The 27,998-nt window shown below is 40.2% G+C and overlaps 1 protein-coding gene and 1 pseudogene across 3 annotated transcripts in view; one reads left to right on the forward strand and one right to left on the reverse strand.

Annotated features, from left to right (window-relative positions):
- The window catches only part of SUSD4 (sushi domain containing 4), a 132,703-nt gene that overhangs the window by 70,754 nt on the left and 33,951 nt on the right, over positions 1-27,998 (forward strand). For all 3 annotated transcript variants that reach the window (XR_005214831.1, XM_037823194.1, XM_037823198.1), the window contains 2 exons: positions 22,176-22,349; positions 27,478-27,666. Coding sequence is in view for 2 of the 3 variants with exons in the window: in XM_037823194.1 (XP_037679122.1) it covers positions 22,176-22,349; positions 27,478-27,666 (363 nt within the window). In the remaining variant the exon portion in view is untranslated. The remainder of the gene's footprint in view (positions 1-22,175; positions 22,350-27,477; positions 27,667-27,998) is intronic.
- On the reverse strand, positions 8,148-8,751 carry LOC119524505 (annotated as a pseudogene).

Below are 27,998 nucleotides of genomic sequence, written 5' to 3' on the forward strand. Positions count from 1 at the left end.
ATTTTCTGTGTTTTGTTTTGTTTTGTTTTTACGCAATTTCACTGAGATATATTCACAAACCATACGATCATCCAAAGTGTGCAATCAGTTGGTCACAGTATCATCACATAGTTGTGCATTCATCACCACAATTAATTTTTTAAACATTTTCATTACTCCAAAAAATAAGAATAAGAATAAAAGCAAAAAAGAACACCCAAAACATCTCATAGTCCTTTTTCCCCCCTATTATTCATTTACTTTTTGTCCCCCTTGTTTCTACTGATTTGTCCATATGCTGGATAAAGGGAGTGTGAGCCACAAGGTTTTCATAATCACACAGTCACACCGTATAAACTATATAGTTATATAATTGTCTTCAGAATCAAGGATACTGGATTACAGTTCAACAGTTTCAGGTATTTCCCAATAGCTATTCTAGTACACTAAAAACTAAAAAGGGATATTTATATAATGCTTAAAAATACCCTCCAGAATGATCTCTTGACTCCATTTGAGATCGCTCAGCCACTGAAACTTTATTTTGTTTAATTTCTCTTCCCCTTTTGGTCGGGAAGCCTTTCTCAATCCCATGATACCAGGTCCAGGCTCATCTCCAGGAGTTCTGCTCTACATTGCCAGGAAGATTTAAACCCCTGGGAGTCACATCCCACGTAGAGGGGAGAGCGGTGAGTTTACCTGCAGTGTTGGCTTAGAGTGAGGCCACATCTGAGCAACAAAAGAGGGTCTCTGGGGGTGACTCTTAGGCATCATTATAAATAGGCTTAGCCTCTCCTTTGCAGTAACAAGCTTCATAAGGGCAAGCCCTAAGATCGAGGGCTTGGCCTACTATGGTGATAATCCCCAATGCTTGCGAGAATATCAGGAATTCCCTAGGTGAGGAAGTTTAATGTTTCCACATTTTTCCCCAGGCCCTCAAGGGGGCTTTGCAAATACTTCTTATTCTCTGCCCAAATTACTCTTGGATGTATTGGGGTTTTATGCTAACCTGTACAAACCAACCAGATCTCACCCCCTATTCAAGGTTCTATTTAATTACGGTGTTTGAATAAGCTTACCATATAAGTTAAATTTTATAGCATGCTACAGAAAATATAGATTTTGCTCCAAAATAAATGTCTCTTCCTTTAGTCTCACACAGAAGTTGAGGTTTTAAAACACAGTCAATATCATCCTTTTCTCTTTAGTCTGATTTACCTTAGTTCTAATCAAGTCGCTTTCATTCATACCTCTAATTGAAGTCTGATCTCTTTTTCAGCTTTTTAAACATTTGCTGTATGGGGTAATGCTGACATTCATAGCTGCCGAATTCTGGCTCTGAGTCTCAGGTGTCACACAGATACCCAAAGTTACAGGGACCGACCAGCTTAGCATCTCAGAATTTAGAGATAACCATTGCAACTCATGAATAGATGTGATTGGTGTAAAAGCTTACAATCTGGGAAACTTCACCATTAAGTCTTCCCCTGATAACCTATACTCGTAGATTCAATTCTCAGAGTTTGCACATTATAGTTAGCCCATATTAACGAGGTGTTATATTGTTTGTCTTTTTGATTCTGGCTTATTTCATTCAACATACTGTCCTCAAGGTCCATTCACCTAGGTGCATACCTCTCAACTTCATTTCTTCTTGTCCCTGCTCGGTATTGCTTTGTATGTATACACCACAGTTCACCATTCTGTTTATCAGTTGATGTTCCCTTAGGCCAGCTCCATCCATTGTGAATCACGAATATGGCTACCATGTCCAGTGTGCAATGTCCAGTCATGACCCTGCTCTCAGTTCTTCCAAGAGTAAACCCAATAACAGGGTTGCAGGACCACATAGCAACCCTATAGTAAGCTTCCTGTGGAACCACCACACTGCCTCCAGCTGGGCTGCGCCATTCTGCTTCCCTACCAACAGGGAATAGGTACATCCCTCTGTCCACATTTTCTCCAGCACTTGTATCCCTCTGTTTATTTTTAACAGTTTTAGTCACACACCATACAACCCACCCTAAGTAAACAATCAGTGATTCCTAGTATAATCAAATAATTATGCATTCACCACCACAATCTATATGAGGAAATTTCCATCTCTTCCCCAAAGAAAGAGGAAAAGGAGAAAAAAAAATGAAGAGTAAAAATACTAAAGATAGAAGAAAATAAAAACAAAATACAATGAAAAGTTCAGACAGTGTCACCACCCTAAGAATCCCACATCACTCCTTTATATCCCACTCTTACAGACATGTATCTTTGGTGTATTGCCTTTTAGAATTAATGGAAGCATATTACAATGTTACTGTTAACTATAGATTCTAGTTTGCATTGATTGTATTTTTCCCCTATACCATCCAATTTTCAACACCTTGCAATGTTGACATTCATTTATTCTCCGTCATTTAAAAACATTCTTATATTTGTACATTCAGTCACCATCATTGACCACTCTATGTTTCTCTAAGTTATACAAGTCTTTATCTTCTATCTTTCCTTCTGGTGTCATACCTGCCCCTAGCCTTCCTCTTTCAACTGTACTCACACTCATCTTTGTTTGGAGTACTTACAATAGTGTGTTACCCTTACACACTATTATGCTATCCATTCCATTTCTGGTTCTATACAATCAATCCTGTTGAACCTTCTGTACTCCTTCAGTATCAAATGCCTGATCTCTAACCTCTTTCTATCTCCTTATAACTTGTATTCTCAACTCTCAGATTTCACTCTTCAATGTTAGTCCATATTAGTGAATCCATACATTATCCATCCTTTTGTTTCTGGCTAATTTTACTCAATGTCACATCTATTATCTACCGTTTTGTCTTTTGGATTTTGTGTGCCATATTTTATTTTTATTTTTGCTCTCTCTCACTTTTTACCCTTATTGATATTCTTCACTGTTCTCCAAACCTCTCTCTCCTGTCTTTTCCTATCTGCCTGTAGTACGCCCTTTAGTATTTCTTGTAGAGCAGGTATCTTGTTCACAAACTCTTTCAGTGTCTGTTTTTCTGAAAATATTTTAAACTCTTCTTCATTTTTGAAGGACAGTTTTGATGCATACCGAATTCTTGGTTGATGGTTTTTCTCTTTCAGTGTGTGAAATACATCATACCATTGCCTTCTTGCATCCATGGTTTCTACTGAGAAATCTGCACATAGTCTTATCAAGCTTCCTTTGTATGTGATGGATTGCTTTTCTCTTGCTGCTTTCAGAATTCTCTCTTTGTCTTTGGTATTTGATAATCTGATTATTAAGTGTCTTGGAGTTGGTCTACTCAGATCTGTTCTGTTTGGGGTACACTGTTCTTCTTGGATATGTAATTTTATGTCTTTCATAACAGATGGGAAATTTTTAGTGCTTATTTCTTCCATTATTCTTTCTGCCCCTTTTCCCTTCTCTTCTCCTTCTGGGACACCCATGACATGTATATTTGTGTGCTTCATCTTGTCATTTAGTTCCCTGAGACACTGCTCATATTTTTCCTTTCTTTTCCTTATCTGTTCTTTTGTGTGTAGGATTTCAGATGTTTTGTCCTTTAGTTCATGAATCCTTTCTTCTGCCTCTTCAGATATCCTGTTGTATATCTCCATTGTGTTTTTCATCTCTTGTACTGTGCCTTTCATTCCCATAAGTTCTGCCAGTTGTTTTTTCAAACTTTCGAGTTCTTCCTTATGTTTGCCTGGTATCTTTTTTATATCCTTCATCTCTTTTGCCATATTTCCCCTCAACTCATTAATTTGATTTTTTAATTGATTTAGAAAACTTGTTTGATTAATAATTAGTTGCTTCAATTCTTGTATCTCAGTTAAAGTGTAAGCTTGTTCCTTTGACTGGGCCATATCTTCATTTTTCCTAGTGTGATTTGTAATTTTTTGTTGTCTAGGTATCTGGTATCCTTGATTACCCCAACCAGATTTTCCCAGACCAGATGGACCCAGGTCTCAGGAGGAAGCTGTATTCAGTATCAGGTTTCCCTGAGGCTGAGACCCAGCAGATTGTCAGACTTCCTATGAAGCCTCTAGATTCTGTGCTTTTCCTAACCTGCCCAGCAGGTGGCACTTTTCAGCTCTCAACTCCCCACCAGCATGAAGAGGTGCCATGAATTTAATTCTCAGTGGATGCTGTCCCTGCCAGGGACCTAGGGTGTCAGAAGCCAAGCTTAGGCTGTTTGTTGTTTGTTCCCTGCTCCCCCACCCCCACCCCAGGCCCTGGGGACTGAGTTCTCTGGAGGAGGGCCACCACTTGAGCTGGGCCCCACCCCCCCTTTTCTTAGGGAAGATACACCCTTTAGGGAATTGTCTCCTATGTTGAGTTTTTCCTTTGACTCTCTGAATATCTTAACTCCATCCTTGCCTCTGTCATTGCTGACAATTGAAAATGCCTGAGGCTTTCTCTGAGCTACTTAGAATGAGAGGAAAAAGAAGGAAAAAAGCCAGATGTCCCCTTTTCAGTGCCAGTCCCCAGCCCTCCAGATCACCAGGCATGAACCAGAGTTGGCACCTGGCTCTGTATGCCCTTTTATTTGGGACACAGCCCTTTTCCAGTATTCTGAGGTCAGTGGACCCAAAAGCCTCTGTTTTTATTTATTTATGTATTTTTTTCCATCAGCCCTGCCTCCTCTCTGCCAGGATAAACCTCCAGGTTCCTTTCCTGCTTGCTCTGGGTTTATCTGTGCTCATAGCATGTGTTCAGCAGTCTAAATTTGTTAATTAAAACCACAATTGATGCTTGGTTGAGCTACATTCCCTTGCTCCCAGCAGTGACCGCTTCTTTTCCCCACAGTAAAGTTTTGCCACTCAGGTTGCCATGCCAGTCAGGGAGGGGCACCAGATCCCCAGTTTGGGGAGCTTTACCTACAGGTCTATGCTGTGATCTCAGATGTCCCACCCATTCCAGATTGGTGTACAATATTGTCTGGTCATGGATTCCCTCCCCCTCCCTGCCCCTGTCAGATTCTCCAGACTCTTTTCTAGTTGTTCCTGGCTATTTACTAGTTGTCCTTGGGGACTAACTAAATTTCACACTTCCTTATGCTGCCATATTCCTGTGTTGTTTTTTTTTAATAGTAGCCATTCTAGTGGGTGTGAAATCGTATCTCATTGTGGGTTTGGTTTGCATTTCCCTAAAGACTAAAGATTTTGAGTATTTCTTCATGTGCATTTTGGGCATTTGTATTTCTTCTTTGGAGAAATGTCTATTCAAGTCTTTTGCAAATTTTTTACTTGGGTTGTTTGTCTTTTTGTTGTTGAGTTGTAGGATTTCTTTACATATTATGAATATTAAACCATTATCAGATATGTAGTTTCTAAATATTTTCTATCATTCTGCAGGTTTTCTTTTTAGTTTCATGATGAAGTCCTTTGATACACAAAAGTTTTAAATTTTGATTAAGTCCCATTTTTCTATTTTTTTCTCTTGTTGCTCATGTTTTGGGTGTAAAGTCTAAAAAGCCATTGCCTAAACAAGGTCCTGAAGGTGCTTACCTGTTTTCTTCTAGGAGTTTGATAGTTTTGGTTCTTATATTCAGGTCTTTGATCCAATTTAAGTTGAGTTTTGTATATGGTGTGAGGTAGGGATTTACCTTCATTGTTTTACATATGGATATCCAGTTTTACCAACACCATTTGTTGAACAAACTATTCATTACCAACTGAGTGGACTTGGCACCCCTGTCAAAATTCAATTGGCCATAGATGTGAGGGTTGATATTTGAACTCTCATTTTGATTCTATTAGTCTTTCCATCTGTCCTTGTGCCACTACTATGCTGTTCTGACTACTGTTGCTTTGTAATGAGTTTTAAAATTGGGAAATGTGAGTCCTCCAATTTCATTCTCCTTTTTCAAGATGACTTTGGTTATTTGGGGTCCCTTGTGCATCTGTGTAAATTTTATGATTGGCTTTTCCAGTTCTTCAAAGAAGGCTATTGGAATTTTGATTGTGATTGTATTGAATCTATAAATTGCTTTGGGGAGAACTGATATCTTAACAATATTTAGTCTTTCAGTCTAAGAACATGGAATGTCCTTCCATTTATTTAGGTCTTCTTTGATTTCTTTTAGCAATATTTTGAAGTTTTCTGTGTACAAGTCCTTTACATCCTTAGTTAAATTTATTCCTAGATATTTGATTCTTTTAGGTGCTGTTGTAAGTAGAGTATTTTCCCTTATTTCTTCTTCAGATTATTATTAGTGTATAAAAAGACTACTGTGTTGATCTTATACCCTTCCACATTGCTGAATTTGTTTATTAGCTCTTGTAATTTTGTTGTGGATTTTTCAGGGTTTTCTATATCTAAGATCTTATCATCTGCAAATAGGGAGTTTTACTTCTTTTCCAATTTGGATGACTTTTATTTCTTTTTCTTGTCTGATTATTCTTCTTAGAACTTCAAGTTCAATGTTAAATAACCGTGGTGACAGTGGGCATCCTTGTCTTGTTCCTGATCCTATAGGGAAAGGTTTCAGTCTTTTACCATTCCATTGACTATGATGTTAGCTGTGGGCTTTTAATATATACCCTTTATCATGTTTTCTAAGTGTTTTAATCAAGTGGTTTTCTAAGTGTTTTAATCAAGGAGGGGTGCTAGATTTTGTCAAATGACTTTTCTACCTCAATTGAGATGATCATATGATTTTTTTTTTTTTTTTTTTGCCGCTTTCATTTTCTTAATGTGGTGTGTTAGAGTAACTGATTTTCTTTTGTTTAACTACCTTGAATGCCTGGGATAAACCCCATTTGTAATACTGTATAATTCTTTTAGTGTGCTGTTGGATTGAATTTGCTGGTATTTTGTTGAGAATTTTTGCAGCTATATTCATAAGATCTGTAATTTTCTTTATTCAATACATTTCCAAAACTGTAGATTTATAATTACTTTTCATGCATTTGCATTTTAGAACCTGTAAGAAGTAAAAAGTGGAGTTACAAACCAAAAAATACAATACAATAGTGCTGGCATTTATAATTGCCCATATGGTTGTCTTTACTGGAGGTCTTTATTGCTTTATGCTTCTTTGATCCACTGTCTAGTGTCCTTTCCTTTCAGTCTGAAGAACTCCCTTTAGCATTGCTTGTAGGGCAGGTCAAGTGGTGACAAACTCCCTCGGCTTTTGTTTATCTTAATCTCTCCATCACTTTTGAAAGACAGTTATGCTGGATATAAAATTCTTGGTTGATAATTGTTTTCTTTCAGAATTTTTAATATTCTGTCCCACTACCATCTTGCCTCCATGGTTTCTGATGAGAACTGGCACTTAATCTTACTGGGGCTCCCATTGCAGCACACGTTGCTTTTCTCATGCAGATTTCAGAATTTTCTCCTGTCCTTGGCTTTCTACAGTTTGACTCTATGTCTAGGCATGGTTCTCTCTGATTTATCCTGTTTGAGATTTGAGGAATTCTCAAATCTGCCTGTGCATGTCTTTTATTAAATTCAGGAACTTTTCTGCCATTATTTCTTTGAATATTCCTTCTGCCCCTTTCTTTCTTCTCCTTCTAGGACTTCCATACTACATAAATTGGTGTGCTTGATGGTATCCCAGAGGTCTCAGGCTATTTTCACTTTTTATAATCCTTTTTTCTCTCTGCTTCTCAGCCTGACTCATTTCAATTGTCTTGGCTTCAAGTTCACTTACTCTTCTGCCATCTCCAATCTGCTGTTGAAACCCTCCTGAGAATTTTTTATTTCATTTACTGTGGTCTTCAACTCCAGTAGTTCTGTTTGGTTCCTTTTTAAAATTTCTATCTCTTTATTGAGATTCTCATTTTGTCCATTCATTGTTTTTCTGATATCTTTTAGTTCTCTCTCTGAGTGTTTTCCTTTATCTTCCTGGGCATATTGAGGATCATTTTCCCCCTCTTTTAATGGATTTATTGTACTTGTATTATGCCACACAGCACGGCATTTTTAAACACTGACCTATAACTCCTCAATAAGATAAAGCAAAGAGAAAATTGTTTATCTTATTAGAAAGAAGATACACCATCACTGTATAGTCTTCAAACATTATTCCACTTTAACTTTCATAATTTGACAATGTGTTCATGAAGCAATCTGCAGACAACTACTTCTTTAACACAAAAAGAACACTTTTAAATAGACATAACTCTCCAAAATTGTTTATTAGGTATGAATTTCACAAACGTTGCTTGTATTACCTGTAACAGTGGAGCTAGAGAGTATTGTTCCTTCACCAAGCTACACAGCAAGAACCACCAATACTATGGTGGAACTTGAGGCCCTTTCCAAGGCCCCGCCTCATGTGACCTGCAGATGTTAGCCTGCATATCTCCCTGGGCTTGTGGATTGACTTGGTGAACCACTGGTTGTCAGGATTTCTTCTGATAGCTTTATGGAATGGATCAATGAAGATAATCTCAAAGAATTTGGACATGGAATCTTCTCCCCCAGTAAGAATTCAGGACTCCAGGTCACCATAGTGGCATATGGCTGACTTCTTGGCACCACACCAAAGGCTTTGAGCAAACTTTAGCTGGTTGTCACCACGATGGACAGGTTTGCCATGGGTTACACCCTTAGGAACTGGGCGTTTGTGACCACCACACATGAGTCTGGTAGATGACATAACCTTGCTTGACCATGTATCCCAGTCTGTGTGCTTTATCAGGCTGACAGGGGCAGGAGGCCCTGTGGAGCACAGAGAGCTGGCGGGACTGCCAGCAATGGACCCTCAGAAGAGACCGCATCATGTCGGACTTGCTCCTCCATAGCTCCTGGATGTACTTGCAAGCATCCATCTTGGCTTATCTCGTGGCTGCTGCCAGGCAGAAAAAGCTGTTGAGGATCATTTTTAAAAGATCTTTGTCCAATCACTGCCCTCCCCCCTACGTGGGATCAGACACCCAGGGGAGTGAATCTCCCTGGCAACGTAGAATATGACTCCCGGGGAGGAATGTAGACCCGGCATCGTGGGACGGAGAACATCTTCTTGACCAAAAGGGGGATGTGAAAGGAAATGAAATAAACTTCAGTGGCAGAGAGATTCCAAAACGAGCCGAGAGATCACTCTGGTGGACACTCTTACGCACACTTTAGACAACCCTTTTTAGGTTCTAAAGAATTGGGGTGGCTGGTGGTGGATACCTGAAACTATCAAACTACAACCCAGAACCCATGAATCTCGAAGACAGTTGTATAAAAATGTAGCTTATGAGGGGTGACAATGGGATTGGGAAAGCCAAAAGGACCAAACTCCACTTTGTCTAGTTTATGGATGGATGTGTAGAAAAGTAGGGGAAGGAAACAAACAGACAAAGGTACCCAGTGTTCTTTTTTACTTCAATTGCTCTTTTTCACTCTAATTGTTATTCTTGTTATTTTTGTGTGTGTGCTAATGAAGGTGTCAGGGATTGATTTAGGTGATGAATGTACAACTATGTAATGGTACTGTAAACAATCGAAAGTACAATTTGTTTTGTATGACTGCGTGGTATGTGAATATATCTCAATAAAATGATGATTAAAAAAAAAAAAAAAAAAGATCTTTGTCCAGTATATCCAAAGGCTGGCCCTCTTCATTGATGGTTTCTGGATTTATATCTAGTTCCTTTGGTTGGGCTGTCAGTTCCTATTTCTTTGTCTTGTAATCCTTTGTTGCACACTGTCCATTTTACTATTTTAAAGGGTTAACTCTGGGATTTAGTCTCTGAGCTAAAGACTGAAACCTAAGTCTGTTCTTTAAGTTTCTATCTAAAGAGGGATATGACAGAGATTTCCTTGTGTGCCGGGTGCTAACAAAAACAAACCAATTCAAAAAACACCATTCACAGTCTTTGCAAATTAACTTTGCTTTGGCTAGTGCTCTCCTTCAGTGTTTAGCTCTCCTATCAAGAAGATCAGCTCAAGGCAAAAGCTAAGTGCAGGGTCCTCACCCTCTTATCTGAGCCTGAGTCTTGTTCTGGAATATGCCTGCTCATAGCCTTAAGAATTACCACATTTACAGGAATTCGAATGCCCGTTCTACTCCCTATGAAATACTTTCTCCCCTTCCATGGTGCTCTGTTGTGTGACTTACTGCAAGTGATCTTTTGCCCCAGCTGCTTAAACCTGTTTCTTACACTGCTTTGGTTATCAGCAAGCTGCTTCTGCCTTCAGGGCAGGTTCTGGAGGTCAAGCCAGAAAGGGGTTTCCCGATTCAGTCTTTCATGCTACCACCTGGTAGATTGGCACCGACATACAGGCACCCCAGTATGTGCATGGGTGTTACCCTCTTCCCTCTGGAGCAGGGCCAGGGACCCACAATGGGAGAGCAGACTGGCTCTGCAGTGCACCAGAGTGGGGGGGGGGGGTGAGCAGCCAGGGTGTCACAAGCTTCTCCTACCATTTTTAAAGCTGTGTTTTCTTGATTTGGCACTCCCCCAGTAACTGTTTTCAGCATTTTGAGGAAGGTGGCTCTGCCAGTGTTTGCTAGTTTTTGAAAGATTCTATGGAAATCAGCAACCTGGAGCATCTTATGCTACCATTTTGGCCAACCAGACCCCAGATGGTTCTTAAACGTAAAAATTTGAGACTCACTCATGTAGGATTGTGGTCTGATATTGCTTTGCAAGAGATATGGGAACATGATTTTCTCTAGTGTTAAGCAGAGGCTGAGAGATAATTCTTAGAATCAAAGAATGTCAGTGTTATTGTTTTTAAAAAAACTGAGGTCTGTAGCTTCTGAGTGTCCTCACAGATCACACAGGAAGTAAATTGGTATTAGAAACAACATCCTGACACCTAGTTCAGTTCTCCTTCTACTATACTTGTCGTGTGCAACCCAGCCTGCACATTAGAGTCACCTGGGGAACTTTTAAAGATAAACATGCCTGAAACCCACTCCAAGAGATTCTGTTTTAATTGATCTGGGTTTGGGGATCCCGGGCAAGGTATTTTTAAAAGCTCCCAAGGAAATTTCAATGTGCACCCAGAGACCCCTGCCACCTGCCCTTTTTGTCTCTGTCTCCCTCATCACCTGGCTGCTGTATAAGGTGGCATAGAGCACGGGAGGAGGGTATGTCCCTGTCACAGCCCCTACTTGCCATGTCTCAATGCTGAAGCCCTCTTTGCCCCAATTCCTTGCAGAATGCAACAAGGACAAAATAATTCATTCATCAAACATTATGTTTAAGTACATACTAAAACATTTTGGCTTCCGTAGACCTGACCAGGATTGCTAGAAAAGATGAATAATTTGATGTTAAGAAGATTCTTTGAGCTTCCTGGGAAAAAGGTGCAATATGAGTTTAAGTATTATTATTACATCATAAATTTTTAATTAAAAGATTCGACTTTGCTCATAAGCTAAAGCTGGCAGTAAAGTTGGCAGATATCTCCTCTATTCATTGAAACTGTGATGTGAAGCCACTTTACAAAGGAAGGGTAGTCTTACTGCTATTTTACAGTTGCTCCTATGTTAAGGTGAGCTGTCTCCCAGCTCCAGAGGCTTCCCCAAAACAGACTGATGCCCTAAAAATGTTTTATTTAGAAAGCTTTTCTTCTCGTGTGCATTTTCTGTCATCTCAAATTTCTTTCCTGTTGCCTCAGACATGGGTTATCAGAAACAGCAGCCTGGGTCCACAGGGGCAGATATTTGCATGTCTTCCCCTAAGATTTTCTCTTCTCATTTTCATCTTCTAAGATGGAAAGGATCAGAGGGATGTTTCTACCTGTCTCCATGGCCACTGTCATTTCTTATTTATGCTTCTGTTAACAGAAGTCACCACTACCTTACACTCCTTCCCCTGCAGGTTTTGGTGAGTGTTGTTCTTGTTCTTAAAAGATTTCTTTAACTTGTATGTGGTCATGACTTAAAAGAAAGAAAAAAAATTCAGAGGAAATGAGGTCAGGTCAGACTGGGGCGGATATGGCAAAGATACGTGGCAGAAATGATCAGTTATCGTCATTGCAGGATGACAGCAGGACTGCCACCTGCCACAGACAAGGGTTTGCAAACCTGTACAAACGAGTCCCCACCCCACCTCCAAGTGCAGAGGGAAAGTCCAATTTATAGCAGCCACTCTTCCTTTACCAGCTGCAGTACATATTCTTCCATGTCCAAGGAGTGATGAAAGGAGCCTGTCAGGCCAACGCTGGGATGTCATCCTTTCTGTACAAGAGCCAAGGGGTAGGGAGTTGTTCTAAGTGGCAGACTTAGACAAATGGAGAATAACAACAACACCATCACCACATGTACACATCTTTGCTGGGTCATGTGTAGAGGTCACAAAATGATTATTAGAGACCTTGAACACCAAGCTAAATGTGGGGATTCCTCAGAAAGCAGTTTTTTACCAGCTAGCAACGGAAACTACCCAGAATTAGGTTGGCTGCTTATGAAAAATGCAGGGCTACCCCATGGGTGTCCTTCCAAATCCGCCACAGATGACATTCGTTTTCCCTCACACCAGTCTTGAGCAATTTTGGACTGACGGGGGCTCCTTGGTCAGCATCTTGTGGGTCCTATTACTAATGTAGATCTCCCTGGCACCCACACTGGGTCTGGGAGGACGAGGCCCCAGCGTGCAGAGCTGCCTCCCAGCCTGCTCAGATTCGATTCTGTTCTTTATTACATTTTTCTGATACAGCTGCTTTGGGATGGGCTGGGGCATGTTAAATTCTGAGCCAGCCTTTGCATTTTAACTGCTCCTTTCAGTCCAGTCAGGCATCCAGGCTGGACTTACGTTTCCATCAAGCAGTGGGTCTCGGTGTTTGGCTTGATGGGAACTGTCTGAGGGACTTGTTTAATAATGCACATTTCCAGGTCTCACTCTTAGAGGCTTTTGGGCAATAAGAGTCTGAATTTAGCAGGTACCTCCAGGTGATTTTGATGCTCATGGGCCTCAGAGCACTCTTTGAGATACTTGCTGCGGCTGCTCCACAAGGAAAACATCAGGATGTGGGAATGAACTGCTACAGGTCGTGAACCCAGGAGAAGGGCAATTGAAATGTCTTCTTTTATTTTTCTTGGGAGCTCTCCTCTGACAACAAAGTGCTTTTGCTATCACTTCCTTGTTGAAAGCAAGGGCTAATTTCCAGAAGGTGGGAGGTGACCTCAAAGTTTCTTTAAAGATAATATAATTAAAACTGTTTATTGAGAGAAAAGCAAGCAATGAGGTCGGTTTACCCAGTTTCTCAAACAACTATCATAAGAGGTCACATTGACTTCTGTAAATTTCCTTGTAAAAATTAAGGCTTTAAACTTGAAAGGTGAAATCACTGCCCTCCCCCCTACGTGGGATCAGACACCCAGGGAAGTGAATCTCCCTGGCAACGTGGAATATGACTCCCGGCGAGGAATGTAGACCCGGCATCGTGGGATGGAGAACATCTTCTTGACCAAAAGGGGGATGTGAAAGGAAATGAAATAAGCTTCAGTGGCAGAGAGATTCCAAAACGAGCCGAGAGATCACTCTGGTGGGCACTCTTACGCACACTTTAGACAACCTTTTTTAGGTTCTAAAGAATTGGGGTAGCTGGTGGTGGATACCTGAAACTATTAAACTACAACCCAGAACCCATGAATCTCGAAGACAGTTGTTTAAAAATGTAGCTTATGAGGGGTGACAGTGGGATTGGGAATGCCATAAGGACCAAACTCCACTTTGTCTAGTTTATGGATCGATGTGTAGAAAAGTAGGGGAAGCAAACAAACAGACAAAGGTACCTAGTGTTCTTTTTTACTTCAATTGCTCTTTTTCACTCTAATTATTATTCTTGTTATTTTTGTGTGTGTGCTAATGAAGGTGTCAGGGATTGATTTAGGTGATGAATGTACAACTATGTAATGGTACTGTAAACAATCGAAAGTACAATTTGTTTTGTATGACTGCGTGGTATGTGAATATATCTCAATAAAATGATGATTAAAAAAAAATAAATAAATAAAACCATAAAAAAAAAAAAAAAAAATTAAGGCTTTATGATTTTTGGAATGTCAGTGCCACCCCAATACACGTAGTCATTCATTCCACAAAATTCTGTAAAGCACCCAATATTTGCCAGGCCCAGAAGCTCCCACTTTAGTTGAGAGAGGTTACTACATTTTCAGTGAACTTCCTTGTTCCTCTTTATGGTTTAATTTTTTTATTGTTGTCCTTCCCTCCCCACCCTCCTTTTTGAACCTTTTTGAAATTTATGAAATATATAGAAAAGTGCACAAAACAAAGCTGAACCATGCAGTTCATTATCACAAAGCAGACACCCACGTCACCACCATCTGGGTGAAGAAATAGAACATTGCTGGCACCCCAGAGCCCTCTCAGGTCTCCTCCCAAGCACGGCCTCCCTCCTCCCTTCCTTGCAGAGGTAACCTGTTTCCTGGCTCGTGATTACTTCCTATGGTACTCCCAGAAGCATCAGTCCCTAAGCACAATACTATTTTAAGTTTGATTTACTTCTGCCTTGTTTGTGACATTGTATAAATGAATCATAGAGTGAATGCTATTTTATGTCTGACGACTTTTACTTTGTGCAATTCATACACATTATTGCATGTAGCTCTAGTTTGTTCAATTTCATCACTGCATAGTGTTCCATTATATGAATATACCATACTTTGAACAATTTGATGTTAATCAAAATTTATTTTGTCCCAGTTTGGTTCTGTTACAAATAGTGCTGTTATGAATATTCTGGAACTTGCCTTTTGATAACTATATATACCCATTTCTGTTGGGTATATATCTAGGAGTGTAATTGCTGGGTCATAGGATATGCATGTGTTCAGTGTTAATAGGTACTGCCAGTTTTCCAAAGTGGTTGTACCAATTTGCATTCCCACCAGCAGAGTGTGAGAGTCCCAGCTGCTCCTTGTCAACACTTGGTATTGTCAGTATTTTAGCCATCTGATGAGTACGTAGTGGTATCTCAAGATTTTAATGGACATTCCCCTGGTAAATAATGAGGTTGAGTACCTTTTTGTATGTTTGTTGGTCAGCTTGTTATTTTCTCTTGTGAAGTACCTGTTTAATTCACTTGCCTATTTATCTATTGAGTTTCCTTTCTCTTATTGATTTGTAGAAATTCTTTATATATGTTGGGTACAAGTCCTTATTGGTTTAATGTGCTGCAAATATCTTCTCCCATTCTGTGGCTTACATTTTTACTCTCTTGTCAGTGTCTTTTGTTGCATAGAAGGTCTTCATTTTAATTTAGTCAAACTTATCAGTCTTTTTTCTTTATGTTGGTGCTCTATTTTTTTTGTCTTGTTTAAAAAATGTTTTCCTACTCTGAAGTCATGAAGATTATATTCTTGAACTTCATTTTGACTTTCACATTTAGATCTATAATCCATCTGCTCTTGATTGTGTATTTGATATAATCCAGCACCATTTAATGAAAAGGCTGTTTTTTCATAAGTCTTTTTTCACCTTTTTTCAAAAGGTGTTTTTTCACCTTTGTCATAAAACAAATGTCTTGTTCCAGGATCCTGTGTTCTGTATCATTGATCTATTTATCTTTACAGCAATACTACACAGTTTTAATTGCTGTAGTTTTATAATAAGTCTTGAATTCTGGTAGAGCAAGTTGACTCACTTGTTCTACTTCTTCAAGTTGGTCTTGGCTCTTTTTAGGCTTTTGACTTTCTATATAAGTTTTAGAATCAGCATGTCAGCTGTCAAAAAAGTTTTAATTTTTAATACAATTGTATTGAATTTATAGTTTAATTCTGGGGGGAGATGATGCCTTTAAAATATTGAATTTTCTAATCTAGGACCATGGAGTATTCCCCCACTTATTTAGGGCTTAGAATTTTTTTTCTCAATGTTTTAGTTCTCCGTATAGAGATCTTACATGCCTTTTGTTAGATGTTTGCCTCAGTGTTCAAAAATCTTTTGATGCTATTGATGACATTCTTGAAAATTTTCTTTTTTTTTGGCTGGCATTTAGAAATTAACATATGCTTAACTCACTTATTAATTTTACTATTTATCTATGTAATTTTGGAAGGTTTTCCCACATATACAACCACGTCATGTGTGAATCATACAACTTTTATTTCTGTCTTCCTGATCCTAATATGTTGTATTTCTTTTTGTTGCATTTCTGTTTTGATTAGGACCTTGAGTACAATGCTGAGTAGAAGTGGAAAGAATGGGCATCCTTGTCCTGTTTCCCATTTCAAATGTAATAATTTCAACATTTTTGCTATAGGTTTTAAAAAAGATACCCTATATTAAATTAAATATGATTCCTTATATTCTTAGCTTGCTAAGATATTTTTTTAATATTATGAATGGATGTTGAATTTTATCAAATGCTTCTTTGCTTCTATTGAGATGATAATTTTCTCCTCTAATCTGTTAAAGTGATTAGTTATATTTGTTGGTTGTCAAATGTTAAACCAACCTAGCATTCTTGAAATAAACCTAGTTTACTTGTGATGTGTTTTCCTTTTCATTTCTTGCTAGATTATGTTTGCTAATAGTTTATTCATAAGTTTCTCATCTATGTTGATGAGATGGATTGGCGTAAAGGTTTCCTTTTTTATACTGTTCTCAGATTTTACAAACAAGGTTGTACTGCACTCATAAAACAAGTTACAGTTCCTCTTTTTCTAGTCTCTGAAAGCATTTTTGCAAGCCTGGTGCTATTTCTTCCTTAAATGTTCAGTAGAGTTCAGGTGAAGCCATTGAGGCCTGGAGTTTTCTTTGTGAGGAGACTTTTAGTTTTGATTTCAATTTATTTAATAGTTATAGGATTATGACTATTTTCTGTTTCTTCTTGTGTCCATTTTGGTAAGTTGTACAGTTTGTTTGCTTGTTTGTTTGCTTAGGAATTTGTCTCCATTAATTTTTCAAATTTTTTAGTGTAAAGTTATTTATAATGTCCCCATTTTTTTTTTCCATGCAAGTCTGTAATGGTGTCCCTTTATTATTCTTACCTTATAGTATAGAAAGCAAAAATTAATAGAACTGAAAGGACAAATCTATGGCTACAGTGAAAACTTTAAACACTCTTCTCTCATTAAATTATAAAACAAGCAGGAGGAAGAAAAACGGTATAGCTCTAGAAAGCTTTGACCTAATCAGCTGCAAGATATGCATACTTGATGTTCAGGTATTTCTCTTTTTCTAATATATGCATACATGCTTAGAAGGAAATTTATAACCATAGTCTTATCTGCATGCCATAGTTTTAATATGTTGTATTTTTGTTACTATTAAGTTCAAAATATTTTCTGATTTTTATTTTTATTTTCTTTTGGCTTATGGGTTCTTTAGAAAGGTATTGCTTAAGAATTTTCTAGTTATTCATTTCTATCTGAATTGCATTGTGGTCAGAATATATATTATGTATGATTTCAGACTTGAGACTTTCTTTTTGACCTGAGTGTGATCAGTTCTGCAAATGTTCCATATATGCCTTCACAGGCCGGGTAGCAGTCTTAGTCCTTCAAAATAGACAGCTAAAAACCAACAACTACTATCCAAGTGTTAAAAATAAATACTTTAGCAAACACACACATAGTAATTGTCTTTATCAGCCACAATTAAATAAAATACACCAATCTATAGGTCAAAGAAGAGCACTGAGTACAAGAAGCACACATACTTACAGTAACTTTACTTTGACACACTCTTTCACATGGCTTTTTCTCAATGATTTTTAAGCTAGGGCCTAATAATGATTTCACATTAACATTCAGCTGAGAACCCCTAATTCTTGGGTGTCTGGTTTGATGTTTCTTTGGGTTTCGTAGGAGTCAATATATTTTAAGGCAAAAAAAGGGAACAACCAGAACCAGCCCTGCTCCTGAAGCAAAACTTCCCTGTGGTGGTGCCTTTTATCCTGTGAAGCACCGTCTGACCCCAGTCATCTCCTTTCTGAACAGCATCAGCTCACCCCTCCACTTTTCTCTGCCTTACATTGATTGCTTTTGATGACATCATTTGCCTCTGCTGATTCCATTCAACTTCTTCAGCCTGATGCTGGGTGATCAGGCTACTGATCAGTTCAGTGTTCCCTGAGTTGTTTCATGGACCAGTGGTTCTGCAGAACACTAGCGGTGTAAAGAGCACTGATCTGGAACAGTAGTTCTCAGGGATGTTCATAGATATTAAGTGAAGAAAGGATTCTGTGGCAAGTCCATTAAGGATATAAATCAGATCATGTTTTGACTCATGTTAACAAAGCTCTAGTAGCTCCCTATCACGTAAAATAAAACTCAGATTCCTGCTCTCACCTACAAAACTCTGCCTGATCTGGTCCTTCCCTCTCCCTCTTGCTTACTCTGTTCCAGACACACAGGCCTTCTTCTGTGCCTTTAAGGACACCAGGCTCTCTCCTGGTCTTTGCCCTAGCTGTGCCTTCTACCTGAAACACTTTTCTCCCAGATCCTCACCTGGTTGTTGGGTCCTTCTTGCCATTCTGATCTCAGCTTAATAAATACCATTTCCTCAAGAGAAGACATTCTTGTCTACCCAAATTGAAGGAGTCCCTCAGTCAATCCCTCATCATGTCACCTATTTTATGTTAATCATAGCACTTATCATAGCCCATTATCATTATTTTCTAGCTCATTTATCTGTTCATTTGTCTATTAGCAATCTCTTTCCATGCAAGGGCCATGAGAGTAAGAGTCCTGACTTTTTCTGTAGCACCAGCAGACCTACATACCAGGCATAAAGTGCTCAGTAATTCACTGAATGAATGAGGGAACAGATGGATGAATAAATACGTTTTACAAATGCTGGTTTAAAACAAAATTAAGTAGAATTCTTTCCTGCAAGCTTTTCAGAACTTTTAATATGCTATTGTGAATTATGAATGTCTGAGTGTGTATCAAGTATCCAGGTTCCTGGGAACATTTTTGGAGAGTACTGATGTCAAAACTTGGTGTTTTTTAGGAAATAGATTCATTTTCACATATAACTAACATTTTAAATAAAAGTAAACCCAACATATGGCATATGTTCTTTAACATTTCTTTTCATTCTTACTATAGTTACTCTGCTAACTAATCTGATAAATTATTTTGTACCTAGATATAATCATGTAATGCTGGCTTAGGGTCTTTTATCCTCTTTTACTATTATATTGATGCCCTATATTACTAGAAGCAGGATAGAGAAATAATGACTGGGTATGTTGGTGAGAGATGACTTCTAGACATCCCTTAAGATACATCCTGAAGGTGCCTATTTATGCCTTGTAGACATAAGTTCTGATTGTTGACCCGATTCTACACGACACAGTCAGATATTGGTAGACATTTCTCTATAGTCCTTGGTAATTATATGTTTGAAGAGGCTTTTAAAAAACTATTTCTGTTGACTGGAAAATCATCTCATTTCTATTTGAAATTAATTTTAAAATAATGTTATATCAAAATACTAAGGATTCTGGATTATTTCTTCCATAGAAATAAAACTTTTGGTTATTTGTTGCCATAGACAACTTGTTGGGGCACATACTCGTTCCAGATGCCCTCTTTTTCCTATTCACCCTCTTACAGTGTGGGTAATTAAGTGCCGGACATTGTGGATTAAAAAAATTGTACTTTCAGGATGATGTTTCCTTCTATCTAGCAGTAGGCTTTGTTGGAGCTAGTTTATTTTAGTTTTGTCCCTTTTCCTAGGACCCAGCCCTCCTGGGGTCTCACATGAAAGCCTGGAGTGTTTACAGGGCTCTCTACCTTGGTGGGATGTGAATGCCAATTTCTGACTCCCCATTTGCTATGTGGCTCCTTTCACTTAGTAAATTGGCTCTGCGTCACTCCCTGTGGTGACTTCTTTGAGCAGAGAATGTAATTACTGGGATTTGGGAGGTTGTGAATTCCCCTTGAACCCTGTGTCATATGCTCTTCAATAGTCCCCGACTCCACTTGTGGAAACATATCGTTCTAATTAGAAGTTCAAAGCATCGTAGCCTTCTCAGCCACCATGCTGAGAAACTGCCCTTGGAAACAAGGCTTGACTGTTTCTGCTACTGACCAGCCAGTGTCCATACGGCTTGGGCATTTCTGCCCACTAAGTTTACTCTCTATAACTGGCCATTTCCTGGGTATACTGCTTAACTCTTGAACAAGTTTTAAGTCAATCATGAAAATAGTTCTTTAGACATATATATTACTGCTACAGAATCTTTACAGCCAAGATTTTCTAGACAGATGCCTTGATAAATGTGTTTTTATTGCTGTGAATAATTTCTGCATCATGACATTGAAAAAATGTAATTCATAGTTTCCATTAAGAAGAAGGCAGCAGTGGTGTGCAAAGAGTTGTCAATTATCTTGTGACTTCAGACAGGATTATTCTGGGATTGATCTGGGGGGAATTCAGCTACTCTCATAGAAAAACTGTTGGTTAAACATGAACTCTTTCCACAACCTGAAACACAGAAATGAGAGGCAAAATTGAAGTTGGAATTCTGCTGCCAAGTTTCTCTGTTAAAAACCTCAGACAAAGGGGAGGACTAGTGGTTGGTTTCCCCAGGGGAAGGTTTAGCTGCCGAGCCACACTGAGAACATGTCAATAGAGCTCTCGAGGGGCTGTACCCTCAGTGTTCTCGGGCAGAAGTTCAGACAGCTCCCCTCAGCATTTCTTCTTTGCCTGGTGTGTGTGGAAGGAATGCCAGAGGAAGTGGGTGACACAATCCCAGCTCTCGAGTTCTCAGTCTACTTGTGGCAACCATGGCTGAAATGAAGCAGACCCGAGCTCATAAATAAATTTGATGACCTGTCCAAAGCAACTGATGGACATTGCCTGCCTCCCACCTGCCAGAGGCTTACCTGTCCTGTTTTCTAGAGTCCGTTGTTGTCAGAGTCCCTGTTGATTCCCGGTAAACCAGCCCTAATGGCCATGCCATTGCTTTTGGGACAGGACCTTTTTAAAGCTACCAAAGTTCCTAGCCATCACAGCCATCCCCCGGATCAGCCATTGCTTCTTCCCTTCCTTGCCTTCTGCATCCATGAGCTCAGTGCCTCAGCACTGATGATTCAAAGCTTAGAGGAACTTGAGGGTCAGTGTTCCTATTAAATACTATTTCAAGCATATTGTGGATTCAATAGGCTTTGGGCAGTGGCTGAGAAACCTACAATCTTTCAAAGCATTGAGAAATTTCTGGAGGCAGTTTCTATGATTGCCAAAGTGCTATTCTGGGATTCCCCCTTGTTTTAAAAAAATTTAGAACGAACAAACTTGGAACTAATCCGTTTGTAGGTCAGGGCTACCTGATTTTAAAGGTAGAAATAAATAGCTCATGCCTATAAGCATGTATGCATATAAAATCAGAAACATTAAACAGGTGTGCCCATAGAGGATGGCAAGAGACATATTGTCATCTGTGTGACTTAAGCCAGATGGGATTATCTGGGCTGTGTTTTGGGGTGGAGATTGGAGGGCGGCCAAGGGGAGTAGTGTCCCAACTTGGCAGTAAGGAGTGAAGTGGTCGGTAAGTAAATTGGAAGTAGAGTTAGAAGTGGATAATTATAATTTATTCAATTTCTTTTATATTTTACTCATTTTGTTGCATGGGCTCTGGGTTCCTCCACAGCCCTTTTCCTGAATCCCAGCCCTGCCTTATCCCCTCCTGTGCACAGGCATTCTGCTCTTACTCTATTTTTAAGAGGCAGCACAGCTGCTTGCTCTGAGCTTTTGTGATATTGGCAATAGCATGCACCGCTCTATTTATTATCTTCTTAAAAACAGATAAAGTAGAAATGCTAATGGCAAATGCAGCCATAGCTCAGCCCACCTGATGTTCCGCAAAGCATATTTTCTTATCAGACTTTGGCCCTGGGCCCCACAGGTAGAGGTGGTGTGATTGGGGTAGCTGAGAGGGACAGCCAATTAGGCTGCATTGAGGTATGCATGGTCCATAAACTCTGCAAAGTATGTAACCAAACAGATAATACATTTAATTGCCAACTGCTGTCTTTCTTCACTTATTTCCAAAATCGTGCATAAGATCAACTGCTCTGTGTGAAGTGTCACAAGCAGAAACTAAAGGTCCTTTTGTGATTCAATCCATATTTTCTTGGTCCCTCTTTCTGAGCAACCTCTTGTTAACTCCTGCTGCTTGGCATTGGGACTTGAACCTTGTGATAAATAAGGTACCATTTGATCAGATTGCTGTGTGGGTCTAGATCAGGTCTGAACACAAGAGGTTCTTCATGGAGCTGTTAACCATTAATTGTTTTAAATCCCCATAATAAGGTATGCTTTCTACAAAATTGCAGATTGCCGTATCCCTCAAATTGAAGATGCTGAGATTCATAACAAGACATACAGACATGGAGATAAGTTAATCATCACCTGCCATGAAGGATTCCAGATCCGCTACCCAGACCTGTACAACATGGTTTCATTATGTCGTGATGATGGAACGTGGGACAATCTGCCCATCTGTCAAGGTACAGGACAGAGGCTGTAGCTGTCAGCTGCTCTCCTCTCAGACATTACTGTAGAGTATCTACATGTTCCTCTAACAGAGCGGTACAGACGATAGAATGATCAAGGGAGAAAACAAAGCCACCCACCCCCACCATGGCTCCAGCTGTGAATTTGCCATGCTTGCCAAAACTCTGCTCTTGGATTCTCAAATGCCACTCCCTGTGGTTTGCATTCCAGTTCCATATACTGGTTTTAAAGTGTAAAGGGGAATATCATATTCTTTAGCATCTTGGATGCCTCCTTCACTCTAAGAAATCAAAAGTAGTTTAAGAATTAGGAGACTTGTAAATGGGCTGTGAACACAATGATGAACTATTGTATATTTAATGGAAATAACAGAGCATTTATACTTATTTCAGTGGCACTGAGACTACTTTTAAAGCCAGTTTTACAAAGGCTATTTTCTCCTAATAATGTTATCCCTTTTTATAATGCATGAAGGGCCAAAAAGTAATCAAATTCAAATTTCATCCAAACCACACAGTGAATATTTATCCTCTTGCATTTTTAAAATTTGCCTGGGCCAATGTAGGGGTCCCTGTTTGTGAAAATAAGCCCTTGAATTCACATTAATTCTGATTTTATTTTTTGACATGTGGCTTGGACCAAAGCCTAAGAAGCCAATGCATAATTCACAATTGAAACTAGAGGGAGAGCAATCTCATTTGCACCACTGGCGTGTTAAAGTTGAGACGAATGTTAACTTTGTGCCTGGAAATCACAACTGGCAGACTCTGATATTGCTTTCCCATAGTTGGAAATAAATCATTTCTTTACGTGAGAGCTTAAGAGTCATGACCCCTTGAAGAAACAAAGACTTCAGTATTAGGGGACAGGGGTGTCACACCATCACTACCCCATCTGCTTCTCCCCAGAAACTTCCTGCGTTGTTATACATTACATTTTTAAAGGAGATGCATGATTTATTTACACTTTGAGAGACTGTCCATAAAATAGGCAGCTGCCTTTTAGGATGGGCTGTTTAGTCAAAGGAACTGTATTCACTGCTGATTTGTGCCAGTCCTCGGGCACTATCTGAGAAATGGCTAAGAAAATTACCTCAGGCTCTAGCCACTTCTCGCCTTCAGATTTTCCATGGATCCTTTTGTTCTTCTTCCCTCCCTATTTCCTTTTATGTCACTTCAGCACAGTATGCTTCTTTTTTCCCCAGTGACATTTTTAAAGTATCTTATGGTGGATAAATTTGGGGGTGGCATTGTGAGGAGTTCAGAAACGGGTTTTCCCATTGCTCTATCTGACCGCCCTTGCCCCTCCCCTCCACCTGTCCATATGTAAATCTCAAAGAAGTCAAAAATTAGCTTTTATGGTTCAATAATGACGACAACAGCAGAGGAGTTTGCTGGCTGCTCTGGAGAGGTATGTTTCTTCAAGCCATAACACAAAAAACAGCCCAGCTTTCATTTCAGCTTGGGGCCCTGTGTCCCCTCAGAGGAGGCACCACTGCTCTGCCCCTTGCTCCCCACTGCCCCAAGCCTTGCTGCAGAGGCAGGAGGGGGCCTCGCCCGCTGGAGCTGCCGCTGTTGCCCCTTCCCCTCTGCGGCTGGCCTGCGGGCACAGCTCGGGGACTGAGGCGTCACGGTTGCAGTAGACAGCCTCACACCTCCCCGAGCCCCCAGGGGGAATATAATTGGCCCTTAGTGTGACATTTTATTCTTTAACTTTTATTTGCACCTATAGATCCAGGGATTAAAGTCCCAGGTGCCTTTTCTCTATTATCTAGAAGTGCAAATCGAAATCACATGAACTATTGAGTTGAAGCGGGTTTTCTGCTGTTGTATTTCGGATAGGCTGTCTGCAACTAAGAGTGAGCTTATCTTTTCTTCTCCTCCAATTAACTCCATGAATTATATCCCCTTCCATCTCCTGGGGTTGTGGGGTTGTGGGGGCGGGTTGTCACAAAGCCATTCATTTTTCCCCATGGGATCTTTCTGTTTTGGAGATCAGTGTCCTGATGCCTTCTGCTGGCTGTGGGTCTGAGTTCATCTTTATTTAGGGGAGGCCACTTTATCAGTTTGGATAGCTTAGGTAGACTACAGCTCCCTCCTAGGAGGTGCAGTCATCTGTACAGCCAGCTCATTTGAACTGGCTTATGGTTTTAATACATTCACTTGTTCTTGTTCATTTGTTTATCTTTTCTTCATATTGATTCTGCTTCTTCTTTACTCCTGCTCTTCTCCCATACACTTCACTTTTGCTGTGAACATTGTCAGTTTCCAGCTCAGATAAAAATCATTTAAGGCTATGGAAACTATCTAAAAAGATGCCATAAACTCCAGACCTCCAGGTATGGTCCATTCCTTAGGTCCAGAGCACTGGCCATTTCAGGACGGGTCTGCTGGGTCTGCAGAGTTCTGTGGCACTGGGACACAGTTGTGGGCTCAGCACTCACCCGAACCCGAGAACGGTTTCTCCTTAAATTTTGCATCCTAGGCACCTCTCTCCCCTCACCCCGATCTTGCCCTGATACACAGACACCGTACACCATACAATGTTTTTAAAACAATGTGGTTGACTGAAGCAATTTGCTGAGAGATCTCTTCAAGATGCTTGTAATATAATAAAGTCAGCTTTGCAGAAGGGCTCAGTCATCTGCTACTGTGCATGTGATCTAATCTGGAACTTGGAATGGAAACGAAGTATTTTCATTATACAATATTTACTTCACACACAATTAATTGTCTTCTGGAAGAACACCATCTCTGCAGTGTCATGATTCCCTCCAGTGAAATTGCTGAAGCCAGTGAGAAATTCCATGATCACAGTGGATGCCACACAAATCAGAATTCTGCACCACTGAGAATGTTCTACCAGGCTTCACAGGCTTGAAGGAAACAGGGAGCTAATGTTTTACTGAAAGCAGTAGGGAATTCAGGTCTCACTTCCACTCTCGATGTCACACAGATTTCTTTGCTTGATGAGAGGACTCAATACCACAGGGGATCTCAAAGCATGGTCCCTGGACCAGCAGCATGGACATCACCTGGGCACATTAGAAATGCAAATTCCCAGGCTCCACCCCAGACCTACAGAAGTGGGGCCCCACAATCTGTGTTTTAACAAGCCCTCCGGGTGATTCTGATGCTTCTCAAATTTGAGAACCACTTTACCACAGGGTTCCGCACCTATTTTACTTAAAACATAACTGGATTTTCACAAGTTTAGTTGCACCTCTCAGGCATGCATCTGTTCCATGACCTGCTGCAGTGGAGTTGCATGTGGATTGTAACCTTCCCCAGCCATCCACAGCACCATTAAACCACTCGGGTGGTCTTTCCTCTTATGTATGGCACCTCAGTGGTTCTCAACCCTGACGGCACATTAGAATTACTTGGGGAGCTAAAAAAAAGAAAAAAGGTGATGATGCCCAGGCTTTACCCAGACCAAATAAGTTAGAACCTCTGGGTATGGGGCCCGGGTGTTGCTGTGTTTTAAAAGCTCCTCAGGGAATGCAGGGGTATTGGCCTACCCCACCTCGATGGTTGCTAACATGACCACAGACATAGGGGACTGGTGGTTTGATGGGTTGAGCCCTCTGCCATAGGTTTTACCCTTGGGAAGACAGTTGCTGCAAAGGAGAGGCTAGGCCTCCCTATAATTGTGCCTAGGAGCCCCCTCCCGAATGCCTCTTTGTTGCTTAGATGTGGCCCTCTCTCTCTAGCTAAGCCAACTTGAAAGGTGAAATCACTGCCCTCCCCTCTACGTGGCATCAGACACCCAGGGGAGTGAATCTCCCTGGCAATGTGGAATATGACTCCTGGGGAGGAATGTAGACCTGGCATCGTGAGACGGAGAACATCTTTTTGACCAAAAGGGGGATGTGAAAGGAAATGAAATAAGCTTCAGTGGCAGAGAGATTCCAAAAGGAGCCAAGAGGTCACTCTGGTGGGCACTCTTATGCACACTTTAGACAACCCTTTTTAGGTTCTAAAGAATTGGGGTAGCTGGTGGTGGATACCTGAAACTATCAAACTACAACCCAGAACCCATGAATCTCGAAGACAATTGTATAAAAATGTAGCTTATGAGGGGTGACAATGGGATTGGGAAAGCCATAAGGACCACACTCCACTTTGTCTAGTTTATGGATGGATGAGTAGAAAAATAGGGGAAGGAAACAAACAGACAAAGGTACCCAGTGTTCTTTTTTACTTCAATTGCTCTTTTTCACTTTAATTATTATTCTTGTTATTTTTGTGTGTGTGCTAATGAAGGTGTCAGGGATTGATTTAGGTGATGAATGTACAACTATGTAATGGTACTGTGAACAATCGAATGTATGATTTGTTTTGTATGACTGCGTGGTATGTGAATATATCTCAATAAAATGAAGATAAAAAATAAATAAATAAATAAAAGCTCCTCGGGGGATTCTGATGTGCAGTCCAAGCTGGGAACCACCGGGTGAGGGGCGTTCAATCCTTTGTCCCACACATACCCTCCCCACTGCTTATCTACTTAAACTGACCCACTTTGCACCATTTGCAAATATATGCAGTATAAGTAGAATAGGCAAATAGAATAAAAGTTATGGTGTCTGGTTTGTCTTTTAGATGTAAAAAGTTGACTGTATTAGTTTGCTAGGGCTACCATAACAAATTACCACAAACTGGGTGGCTTGAAACAATGGAAATCTGTTCTCTGACACTTCTAGGGGCTGAAAGTCCTCAGTCAAAGTGTTGGCAGGGCCCTGCTTCCTCCAGAGGCTCAAGAGGATGATCCTTCCCTGCCCTTCCCAGCTCCTACAGGCCCCTGGCATGCCTCAGCTTGTGTCAGCATAACTCCATTCCCTGCCTCCGTTGTCACATGGTGTTCTTCTCTATGCCCCTGTGTCTTCTCCTTTTCTACTTTCAGGACACTGCCATTGATTTAGGGCCCACCCTAAACCAGAATGATCTCATCTCAAACCTTATCTTAGTTACATCTGCAAAGACCCTATTTTAGCTAAAGTCACATTCTGAGGTTTTGGATGGACATGAATTTTGGGGAGACCTTGATCAACCTGCTGCAGTTTCTGAGTGAAACGTTTCCTCATAACAGATCTTTCCCCTCTCCTTTTGCATTCCACAGGCTGCCTGAGACCATTAGCCTCTTCTAATGGCTATGTGAACATCTCTGAGTTCCAGACCTCCTTCCCAGTGGGAACTGTGATCTCCTACCACTGCTTCCCTGGATTTAAACTAGACGGGTCAGAGTATCTGGAGTGCTTACACAGCCTCATCTGGTCGTCCAGCCCACCCCGGTGCCTTGCCCTGGAAGGTAACACATCTCATTCTTTTGCAAGTTGTATTCTGGATTATTATGTGGATGTTTACATAGGAGGTGAAGAGGGGCGAATTATTATCAGCAATAACTTTTGCTACCTGGGGACACTTTTCTTGCCTCTGTCCAGGGCAACAGCAGCAAGCCAGGTCACCTGTCATGAAGCCATACTTACAGCTACACATGGAACCTGCTTCCCCCATCCTTAGGTTTAAAGGGGAGGAAGATGGATAAAAGAGAAAAGTTTCAAGCATTAAAGGTTAAACCGTGAAATACTGCAAAGTTAAAGGCAATGGCTTCAAAATTTAATTTTCTCTGCACCAGATGAA

This window comes from Choloepus didactylus, chromosome 2 (genome assembly GCF_015220235.1).
Source record: "Choloepus didactylus isolate mChoDid1 chromosome 2, mChoDid1.pri, whole genome shotgun sequence".
Lineage (NCBI taxonomy): Eukaryota > Metazoa > Chordata > Mammalia > Pilosa > Megalonychidae > Choloepus > Choloepus didactylus.